Here is a 12,429-nt window from a genome sequence, read left to right as displayed (position 1 = left end):
TAATTCATTACGCATATTAATTTTGTTTATCATTAAATCAAAAATGTATTTATTTATGTTTTCAAATTTGAATCCATTAACCTCTTTTTTTTTATTGTAGTTCCTCAAAAGTCCAGAGGATCAAGTAATTTGTAAACAAGTAAATTATTGAATAAGAGTGTGTTGTTTAAAATTGTAATAAACCATCTTCATTTATTATTTTTATTTAATATACATTAAATTAAATACATTAAAAATTTTGTAATGCCTAAAAAGTACAATTTGATAAAGGGATATAATTATTTACTAAAATTTAATTTAATAAGCTATTTAAAAAACTTTAATATCGTGTTTTTATGGCGATGATTACAGATAATAATAAAACAAATTAAATAATTTCGTGCCAATTAATATTCTTGATAAAACTTCATATTGCAAGGGATTTTTAAATATGTTTTCTATGCCCAAGCCCAAATGGACACTCAATCTAGACTAGTTAGACTACCAATAATAAAACAATTTACCCTACTGGGTATCCTGACATCTTGTATCGAAACATTCGAAACAATCTAAAAACAATTTAATATAGTTAAAGTTATTTTCGATCTCAAATGGAATCACTTTATTACCGCTGATTACACAAATTTGGAGAAGAAAATAAATTTGTTACATTTCCTAAGTATTTTTAAATTAGATCTGTAGAGCATATCTATTAGAAATATAAAATTATCAATTATATTATATAATCTTATAAAATATAAATTTTTTTAGAGTCCAATGACCAACATTACACAAATAATGCAGACCTAACAACAAATACTTCAAAAGGATTTTTTGATTTTACCAGATGTTTTAATGACTAAATATTGAAATAGATAAAACTATAAGTCAGATAACTAAACTAATTTTTACAAATCTACCTGCAAATAAATTATAGAATCTGGCTGTCATTAAAAATATTTTCCGTCATGATAATGTTTTGAAGTCTATTAATAATGTAACTGAATTTTTATTTATTTATTTTTTTGCTTATATTAGAAGCTATTCCAATTTCCAGTTATTGATATAACCGAAAAAAAACAAAATATTCATTAAAAGTAAGGTTTAACTTTACAATTATTACAATTCTATATTAATTCACTATAATAGATGCTCAAACTATTATAGTGGCATCAAAATTTATTTGTAACTCTATTAATTGTTTTTCTTCATTTAATAACGACAGAAAGAATACTATGTATTTTACATAATATACATATAAATTATAATACCTTTACATTTAAGTCAAATAAAAACTTATATAGTTACCTTATTTGAAGAAATCATTAATTATAGTCTGTAACATTTAATCCTCGACCAGCTGTCCTAGCATTTTTAAATGAAAAAAAAATAGAAGTATCAAGAACCTGAGCTGACTATTTCTAAGCAATTACGTGACTTCATTAGTAAGTTTTATAGAAAAAATAACGATTTTAACTATTAATAAAAAAGAATTTTAAATAATTTAATATATTAACATCTAAGAACAAAGTTTATCATGTTTATAAGCAAAGTTGGATATTTGTATTGATTTTATATTTTGTTTTTTTTTTTTACAATAATTAATTAAGATTATTATTTTAATTCATTGTACTTAATTAACATCTTTTTTTAAAGTCGACGTAGATAATTTCTAAGACATGCCTCGATATAATTTAAAAAAACAATGTCGATAAGTAGGTACTCGTAAAATATGTCTGCTAGCAGTGCAAACAGAACTACGACTATATTCACTGACTAGCGTGATTGCATTTAATAACGAGACAGGTATATAATCTACATACTTATTATAATGTTATAAAACTCACAAGGTACATTTAAATAATTACAAAAATAAAACATTATTTATAAAATAATCATAAGATAAACATTTGGCGAAAATGTTACGTATCTAGTATTTAACAGTTAAATTTAGGTATATTAAAATTGCAATATTAATTACATAATAATATACAGTGGTGAAATTGAGTTTTTTTTTACTCTCTACATCTTATTTATAATTGTTATACTTATAAAACTGTACAAAGTCCATAAAATATTACGCAATTTATGGCTGAATGACTCGAGTTGATAAATTATAGCTAATTAGTCAAGTACTATAATATGAAATTTTAATCTGTATTTCTGTTAAATTTGGAATGGCTATAATATTATTATCAAATTGAAGTTGATTTATTCAAACTTTTAGTTTGCTTAATTTATCATAGAAGCGTGTATTGAACAGTTAAATTAATAGTTATTAGTTACCACAATAAGTTTGCAGTGTTTGAAATGTTTTTGTAAAACAATAAAAAGTAATAATTCTAATAAGAATAAAATGTAAAAAAACATACCAATGCAATAATACTATATTTTTAAGACAACGGAATAATTAACAGTTAGACATTTTCATTAACTTCATAACACGCATTATACGATTTTATTACAAATACATTATGTACAGGTAAGTTATTAAACATATTTGAATATTTTACCTATCTAATAACTAATAAGTAAAACAATCAAGTAACCAACTCAATTTGTATTTACATACATTTTTATTTTTATTTATTATTCAAGAGAAATACCAAAGGCAGATAGTAAAGTAGAACGTCCTTCTAATCCAAGATGTAATGCAAACATTTTGGAAATCATCACATACAGGTAAATATAAACTAAAATGCGTCTTAATAAACTTGTATAAGTTAAAAATACCGTTAGCATTGTATACCCACTATACCAGACAACGAGCAACATTTTAATAATGGTTTTGATTGGGGAAGAATAATATTATAAAACTCCTATCCGTTTTAAAAATTGTATTATTATACCAATACAGTGAACACAGCTTTTAAGACTCAGTTTGGGACCAACACAAAGTGAGTTTTACTATCGAATGAATCTTATAGGCGAAGGGCGGAAAAATTAAACAACAATTAATTAATTAGGTATTAACTTTATTTTGCTATTTTGCTTTTACTATTACTCATTTTTAAATAAATACATATTATGCATAATATGTTAACTTACATAAATATAGGTATTATTTTTCTTATAACAAATTAAATCAAATAATATTTAATATTTTAATTTTTCAATTTATTATATTTATCATTTATTAAAATAAATGGTGATTTTAGTTTGTTTTTTTCGTTACTTGTAATTATTCCAGAGATATATTACTCATACTCGTATTTTATATTAAAATAACATGAATTAAAACCACTACAACAAAAACAAATTTTTATAATAATTCAATGTATTTATTAAATTTATTTCTATGAATTATTTTCTGATAATAATGATTTTTTTTATTATAATATGTATTTAACTTAGCTGGATGTCAAACCTACTAAAAATAGGACGACGCAGAGATTTAAATGAAATAGATTTGTATACGACATTGGACGATCATACATCATCACCATTAGGTGATAAATTAGAAAAGTAAATTAACTACAGTTTATAATCCTACACTGTTTCTTAATAACACTTTAAAGTAAATAAGTATTTTTTTTTTGTGGTTTTGTCACATATATTTAGGATATGGAGATCGGAGTTGGCTAATGCATGTTTAGTGAATCGAAAGCCGGCATTGTGGAGAGCTTTGATCCGAATGTTTGGTACTAAATTTATGTTTCTTGGATTTGTTATTTGCATAAGTGAAATTATTTTCACGTAAGAATTTTATTTTTTTTTTCTTATTAATTTTAATTTTAATCAAGAGTAAGCAAAATTACCAAATAATAACAGTGGTATAATGAGGGGGCTAAATTAAAAGTATGCTAATTTTATACATTGCACCGGGTAAGAAATATGCAAAATCAGTCTCTGACCTCTGTCGGGGAATGAAAAGAAGTATCGTAATAAATTATTCGTAATATACATTTTCAGAAAAAATTTTCAATTTGCCTAAAAATGTGTATTACGGTACTCCTTTTCATACACCGAAAACCCCATTACAATACACAGTCATCAAACTTAAATATTTAGCAGTACCTCTTAGCGTGAATACACTGTATAAAATATTATAGTTATAAATTGTATTATTTACATAAATAATATTTTAATTTAAAAATAGTCCAAATAATATTGGATTATACTTATAATAATATGTTATTTGTTTTATAGGTATTATTGAATTTAAAAATAAATTTATTTGTTATTTTGTAAAAAAAACTTAAATTTTGTCATATGCATCTTAATTCATTAAAAGTAGAATTGCCTATTTGTTGTGAAAAGAGGTAATCAATATAGGCAGTATGGTGTTTTTACGTTACTTATTATTTTGTTAATTCATATTATAGTTAAAAATCAAATGTTCGAAAAACTTAGATTTTAAATAATATAATCATTATTATCGAACATGTACCTATGTCCTATGCATAATTTGCATACAAATGTTATTAGGATAGCCTTTTATCGCAAAAACTTTCTAATTCAATTTCACCAAATGATGTAAATTGTATAGATTTTATATGGTATAATATATTTTTGTTTAGACATATTGTTTGTCCATGTATATTTTATTGATATAATATTAATATAAAATTAAAAATATTTTGTTATTATTATTTTTTACACTGTTATAACAGAATATCTCAACCTATATTAATTGGTGAACTATTAGAATATTTCAATTCCGATAATACAGAAAATTCTGATATAAGATATGCTTATATATGTGCATCTGGTTTAGTAATCAGCTCATTAATAACAACAGTTGTACGCTATTTAACGCAGCAGGATCTTATGGATGAAGCGTTGAAGACGCGAGTTGCAAGTTCTTCTTTAATTTACAAAAAGGTAAATCTAAAAAATATTCTTTTAACTTATAGATAATCTGATTCTACCGTTAACCAGCAATTCCAAAAATAAGTATTGAATACTCATTTGAATACTCTAGTGATACACTGATACATAGAAATAGGCACTTTTTTATTACCCTTAATACTATAAAAATATTAATAATAAAACGATAATTAAAATGAAAAATGTTGTTTATCTTCATTTTAAAAAACAAAACTAGTTTTATATTATCGTTTTTGCCTAGGCATTATATTTAAGTAATAAAGCTCTTGGTAAAACAACAGTTGGCCAAATGATAACTTTGATATCAAATGACGTTAATCAATTTGATGTACTATATCATAAATTACATTTTTTATGGATTGGACCATTGCAAACAATAGTAGCTACATATTTATTGTGGCAGGAAATCGGTGTCTCGTCGTTAATTGGAATAGCTTTTTTCTTTGTTTTTATTCCGTTGCAAGGTTTGTTGACAATAAATTATTTTAAATCTATGAACTGAAACAATTTAATTGTAAATATTTAGCATACATTTTGTATTACTTGCTTAATTTTCAGGTTTAATGGGGAAAAAAATGTCTGAAATCCATCTCAAGATAGTGAAGAAGACTGATGAGAGAATACGTCTAATGAATGAAATCATTTTGGGAATACAAGTGATTAAAATGTACACGTGGGAAAAGCCTTTTAGTAAACTTATAGAATACGTGAGAAAGTATGATGTGCAATTTATTGTATTATAACTCTAAGTTAATTATTGATTCACCTATACGTAGTATTATATTATATTAATGTCAATATAAACTATAGATTAGAAGTTGAACAGATTAAAGGATCAACATTTCTTGGATTCATTTCTATATCGTTCAAAGTATTTCAAACAAGATTTCAACTATTCGTCAGTATCGTATTATACATCTTATTAGGAAATCACCTATCTGTGCACAAAGTAAGTATTATACAGTTATGAAGACACTAAACTCGCATGTATTTATTAAAATCGTAACCACCCCACCCCCCACCCCCCTCCCCAACAAAGAAGATTAGCCCATGTACATAATATTGATATCTTAAGATCATATTAATATTTACTGGTTTGTTGAATATAAATTTGGTATGTTGTAAGTTTAAAATATGAAGACAATACTTAAAACTAACAATACTTTCAGCGATGTGATCAGCTCTTTTGAAAAGAAGGGGTATGCATTTTTGACTTTTCTCAGACAACGTTATAATAAAAATATATCAATTTTTGCATTTACCTATCTGAAAGTATTATAGTTAGCTATAATAATATACCTATCATTAATCGTGTATAAAAAGAATTTATATAGTATGCATGTCTTAACATAAATCGCACGGTGTTGAAAGTAAAATGCTTTCATTACTTAATCAAGTATTTTATTTTTATCATCCAACTTAACTTAAATTTAAAATACTGAAAACATACATTTTCATTATAACAATAAATTATGAAAAATCAATAGACAAAAAATAGTGAAAGTGATAGAATACTCCCCTCTTCGTGAGCGCGTATCCTTATTAAGCATTTTAATTTTATTTGTATTTAATATTTTCGTATAGGTTTATGTTCTTACATCAATATACACTATTTTGCATGTGGGAATGGTAGTAATGTTCTCTGTCGGTTTGCTGAAAATCGGTGAATGCATTGTATCTATTAAACGTATCGAGGTAAATCCAATTTTTTTTTTTTAATTTTAAAATATACATAATAATAATATAAATATAAATACATAATAATAATGATAAATTATATATTATGTATCGTAAGTAATGTAAATTTAAAAAATAAAATCCAAGTAATCGTTTTTTGTATAGAACTTCTTATTGCTCGAGGAAAAAGATCAAATACCAGTTCTAAAACGTTGTTCGAAATCTAATACAGTAGAGGACAATTATGTTAATAAATTACTTATTGCTGATGACAATATTACAAAAACTTGTAAGGATTTTAAAAATAACAACGAATTTTATGATAATTATAGTTTAGTTCTTATGAATGTAACTGCGAAATGGACAAACGATCATAAAAATAATACACTAGAAAAAATTAATTTAACCGTAAGACCTGGACAATTGTTTGCAATTATTGGAACAGTAGGAGCTGGAAAGGTGAATATACTACAAATACTATGTATCTCAAAGGTTCTTAAATTATGGTAAGTGAAAGACCCCGGGATATTAGATTATAAATCAAGATACACATAATTACAAAAACATACCAATTTACTATTTTGATTAATTTTGATTTTAGAACTCGATCAATTATCAATAAACATAATACCTAATATAACGTCATGTAAAACACAAAAAAAATGTTTGAAAACTTTTGTCTATATTACAAAACATTACATAACACGTCACATTATATATTTACAGAGTTCATTATTACAAGCAATTTTAAGGGAATTACCAATTTCCGAAGGAAGAATATCTGTTCATGGTGTAATATCTTATGCATCACAAGAACCATGGGTATTTTCTGGTACTATTCAACAAAATATTCTTTTTGGATCACCAATGGACGAAGAACGTTTTAAAGAAGTAAATACATATGGATTGACATTATATAGTAATATGCAATTTAAATTACAGCTAATTAATATATGATTTTTAAATAGGTTATTGATGTCTGTGCTCTAAAAAACGATCTTGAACATTTTCCACTTGGCCATGAAACGGTAGTAGGAGAAAGAGGAATAACTTTGAGTGGAGGACAAAAAGCAAGAATTAATTTAGCTAGGTAAATATAAATTTGAAAATCAACTATAATTTGTCCATTTAATATTTCTAAATACTTTATTTTAGAGCGGTGTACAAAAAAGCGGATATTTACTTACTTGATGATCCACTTTCAGCTGTTGATGTTAAAGTTGGCAAGCATTTATTTGAAAAATGCATTTTAGGTACCTATACTTAAGATTTTTAAAATATATAAACATATAAACATATATAAACATACCTATATTAACATATTGTTTTCGATTTATTTAGATTATTTAAAATTAAACACATGTATTCTTATAACGCACCAAGTACATTATTTATCTGAAGTTGATCAAATTGTTCTAATGGATAATGTTAGTATAATTAATGTACAATCTTCAGATTATTAAGTCATATAATAGTAAATTAACCTTATGACTTATAGCTATATTGTTTATTTTTAGGGTAATATTGTAACGGTAGGATCTTACCAAGATCTAAAAGCCTCCAGTTTTGACTTTACAAAATTACTTGGATCTTCAGAAGGCACTAATATTGAAAATGAATTTGAAAATAGTAATAATATCAAAAATGTTGGTGTCGACTCAAACTTGGTTTCAACTATGCATGGATCTAACAATAACGTTATATCATCTAAATATAAAAATCAAATTAGTGATAACCATACTTCAAAACTTAATGATAAATCACTACTTCAGTCTAATAAATATAATTGCAAAAATACATTTATAGAATACATTATGGCTAGTGGAAATACACTTAGCATTTTGTTTTGTTTATTTATGTGTATTTGTACTCAACTACTAACTACCAGTGGAGATCTTTGGCTTAGCTTTTGGTACTATTTATACAAATATTAATTAATAACAATCATGGGCGCCCATAGGTAAAATTTTAGGGGTTGGGGTCATAATAAAAAAAATCTCAAATGTAAGATAATAAATATTTAATGTTATTTTCACATATAAATGTAAATAATATAATATATTTGTTGAATTACAAGTTCAGATTTTTTCTCAGGAAGAGGCAAGTGCCCTATTTTATCCCCCCCCCCCCTAATGGGCACCATAATAGCAGTATAAAATAAGATATGTATAAATATTGTATGTACTATTTTCAGGGTTAATCAGGAAATTTATGAATTTGATAAACTATTAAATACGTCTCAGAGTAATGATACATCTGCAATGTCTAGTGATTCATATAGTATATCGTTATTGTCAAATTTCCAACTAAATAATATTACTGTTTATGTTTTCTTAATGGTTGCCACGATATTATCAACTATTGTTAGGTCTGCTTCTTTTGTTAAAATGACTACGAAAGCTTCAATGAATTTACACAATCGTATGTTAAATTCCACTATAAGAACCAACATGTTTTTTTTCAATACAAATACATCAGGTAACGATTTATTTATTTTTATTTAACATTTAATTTACACGTATTATTATATAAAATATATTATTTTATTTTATGTAGGACAAATATTAACCCGCTTTTCTAAAGACATGGAAGCTGTGGATAAAATCTTACCAGATAGTTTTTTGGACGCCTTTCAAGTAACAACTAAATAAAAATATTACTTCACTTTAATATATTTTCTTTTCTACTCAACTGTAAAAAGATTTGCATTTATTTATTTTTAATAGATTCTTTTGTTTAATATTGCAACTATAATTATTATTGGATATACTAATATTTATCTTTTAATACCGACATTTATCGTGGTTATTATTATTTACAAGCTAAGATTTTTGTTCATCAATACATCTCAAAGTATCAAAAGATTAGAAGGAGCTAGTAAGTATTATGTCAATATTGTATTTAAATATATACTTAATATACATTTTATTTTCAATTAAAACCGATTTATATTTCTTATTTATAACTATAAATAGCACGAAGTCCTGTATTAGCTCATATGAATGCATCATTACAAGGTTTAACAACAATAAGGGCATTTAAAGTAGAGAATATTTTATCCCGAGAATTTGATAAACATCAAGTAAATTAAAATTAATATTTTACGATATTGATATTAAAATTATTTTGAATGATTCTTATGTATATTTAATATAATATTTAGGATTTACATTCCTCTGCTTCGCATTTGTGTACGAGTTTAGTTCTAGGATTCGGATTTTGGTTGGATATAACTTGTATCATTTACATAAGTATTGTAACTTTCAGCTTTTTAGTAATCGGCAACAGTAAGTTAAAAACTAAAATACATTATAGTAAATTATTATCATGTTGCTTAAACCGTTTCATTATAATTTTAGATGTCTATGGTGGAACTATTGGTCTTGCTCTTACACAAATCATGGGATTACTCGGTCGAATCCAATGGGGAATAAGACAATCAACAATTTTAGAAAGCCAAATGGTACCAGTTAAAAGAATATTAGAATACACACATTTAGCACTGGAAGATAGTAATCAATCGACTAATGGTAAAAACTTATTATTATATTTTATTCTATATATATTCCAACGAATAGTTTAAAATAAAATACATTATGCTTAAATTATTTATTTGTTTTTTAGTAAAAAATCCACCAAAAGAATGGCCTTATTCGGGAAAAATCGTATTCAAAAATTTTAATCTACGTTACAGCCTAAATTCACCCTATGTATTGAAAGATCTAAATATTGAAATTCGATCAATGGAAAAAGTAAGCAATTCAAAATTATTTTTAATGGTCAATAATGATTCTTTTGCATTTTTTAGATTGGTATTGTTGGCCGGACCGGTGCAGGCAAATCATCTTTTATCGGAGCATTATTTAGATTAGCTCTTAATGAAGGTAAAATCATCATTGACGGTGTAGATATACATGAATTGGTGCTCAAAGACCTGAGATCTAAGTTATCTATAATTCCTCAGGAACCAGTATTGTTTTCTGGCACAATGCGAACAAACTTAGATCCATTTGATGAATACCCAGATCATGATCTTTGGAATGCTCTAGATGAAGTATAATACTATAATGTGTTTTAATTAATCTCACTTAAAATCAAAATATTTGTTTTATTATTACTTGATTTGTATATTATTTTTATAGGTTGAACTCAAAAATTTTGTGGAGGGTTTGCCCGGTGGTCTTAACTCAAAATTGTCAAATAGTGGTTCGAACTTCAGTGTCGGTCAACGCCAATTAGTTTGTTTAGCTAGAGCTATACTACAAAACAATAAAATCCTAATATTGGACGAGGCCACTGCCAATGTTGATCCACTGTAATAAAAATAATTTTGAATAAAATATTTTATTATTTATCTATATTTAATTTGTATTCACAGGACTGATAAATTGATTCAAAATACAATAAGAAATAAATTTAAAAATTGCACAGTACTAACAATTGCTCACCGTATAAATACTATTATGGATTCCGATAGAGTATTAGTTATGGACTTTGGAAAAATAGTTGAAGTTGATCACCCGTATAATTTGTTGAAGAACACCGATGGTTATTTTTACAAAATGGTAGAGCAAACGGGAAAGGATACAGCTTACTATTTACACAGTTTAGTTTCACAGGTATCACATATAATGCATTTCATTATCTCATTTCTTTATAGAATACTATTTTATAATTTTTTTTTTCTAGAGTTATACAACAGTACAGTAGATAAAAAAATCTCCGAGCAATTCAATTATTGAAGAAGTTGTTTAGAAAAATTATAAAGAAGTTGTATATTAATAACGTATAACTATTTGAATATTTTTTTTAGTAAAACTTTAGTTTTATTATGATTTTAGTTTCTCATAATAATACTCGTACCTAGATATTTTTTAGTTTGTGTATGTTGTATATCACAACTTTTATTGTTATAGAACAATTATTACACTTTTTTCTTGAATGTAAATTTGTTCCCATTATCTAATACCTATAACTATTATCTATCTACAATTAATTAAAATTAATAAAAATTATTTTAATAGGTTCATGTATTTGTACAAAGTAGAACAGTTAAACAAAACTTATACATAATCGTTGTATCATCTATTCAAAAATCAGATGGTAACACACAAAGTTAATACTATAAATCTACTCATATTTTAACATAGAAAATACGATAATACAGCATATTGTACATTTTGTTCGTAAAAAAAAAAATCTTAATTTTTTTTCTATGATATATAGGATATGGTTAGAAAATATATTTCTATCCGCTTCATTATGTGATTTTGATTTGGTGGGGGAGTCCGAAGAAGATATTAACTAATAAATAAGATGTAAAATAAAATGTAATGGAGCGAGGAGTAACCACAGAATAAATTGTACTGCTAGACCACAAGTAAATGGCCCAAACGAGACTGATAACAAACTAGCTGTACTAGCACCGAATAATTAATCAAGTTGGGTACCTCTTATAATATAATATATATAGCTTTACATTTAGTTCAGCTAATACGTATACATATACAGTATACTGTGAAGCATAAGTTTACCAAGTAAACATTTAATTAAGTTATTACTATGTACTTAATATATTTATTATTTGTTACTTAAATATTGTCCATCTATATTATAACCGACGGTTTTGATTATTAAACCAGTGAAAACACGTTTTGAAAACTATTTTTTAACGATCATCGAAATAATATAACCGTGTTACGATAATATGATAAAATGTGTTATAACAAATTAAAGCTTGTATCCAAATTATTGATCATAGGTATTATTGTACTTCGAAATCGATAACTCGGCAAGGTGTACGTGACGACCGATTTGTCTAAACTGTTATCGCCGCTTTTGCTGCTGCGGTGTATACACAGACGAGGCGGGTCGTTTTAATAGAGTGACCTTTATACCTCCACCATAAGTATGCATAATATAAAATATTATATTCATCGTCAA

The 12,429-nt window shown here is 25.5% G+C and overlaps 1 protein-coding gene across 8 annotated transcripts; it reads left to right on the top strand.

The window, feature by feature from the left end:
* The first annotated feature begins 105 nt into the window (after window positions 1–105).
* Window positions 106–12,394, top strand: LOC114132261 (ATP-binding cassette sub-family C member 4-like). Of its 8 annotated transcripts, none has more exons than XR_007605338.1 (28): window positions 106–124; window positions 751–1,424; window positions 2,578–2,661; window positions 3,334–3,444; window positions 3,541–3,675; window positions 4,593–4,803; window positions 5,051–5,273; window positions 5,368–5,524; window positions 5,620–5,758; window positions 6,394–6,504; window positions 6,652–6,945; window positions 7,213–7,377; window positions 7,455–7,576; window positions 7,642–7,739; window positions 7,828–7,913; window positions 8,004–8,398; window positions 8,681–8,964; window positions 9,043–9,122; window positions 9,213–9,363; window positions 9,462–9,568; window positions 9,650–9,773; window positions 9,846–10,016; window positions 10,111–10,238; window positions 10,295–10,540; window positions 10,629–10,801; window positions 10,865–11,105; window positions 11,176–11,272; window positions 11,511–12,132. XR_007605338.1 is itself a non-coding variant. In XM_050204664.1 (26 exons), exons 1-26 carry the CDS (start codon window positions 2,454–2,456, stop codon window positions 11,194–11,196), a joined length of 4,065 nt encoding a protein of 1,354 aa, XP_050060621.1. In that variant the 5' UTR covers window positions 1,487–2,453; the 3' UTR covers window positions 11,197–11,434. The 8 variants fall into 8 exon arrangements, 2 of the variants coding, with proteins under 2 accessions (XP_050060622.1, XP_050060621.1); XR_007605336.1 differs by lacking the exons at window positions 106–124; window positions 751–1,424 and adding exons at window positions 1,487–2,461; window positions 12,248–12,394 and having other exon boundaries at window positions 11,511–11,927; XR_007605337.1 differs by lacking the exons at window positions 106–124; window positions 751–1,424 and adding an exon at window positions 1,487–2,461 and having other exon boundaries at window positions 11,511–11,589; window positions 11,713–12,132.
* The last annotated feature ends 35 nt before the right edge of the window (window positions 12,395–12,429 follow it).

This window comes from Aphis gossypii, chromosome 3 (genome assembly GCF_020184175.1).
Source record: "Aphis gossypii isolate Hap1 chromosome 3, ASM2018417v2, whole genome shotgun sequence".
Taxonomy (NCBI): Eukaryota; Metazoa; Arthropoda; class Insecta; order Hemiptera; family Aphididae; genus Aphis; species Aphis gossypii.
This window is presented reverse-complemented; position numbering and strand designations above follow the sequence as displayed.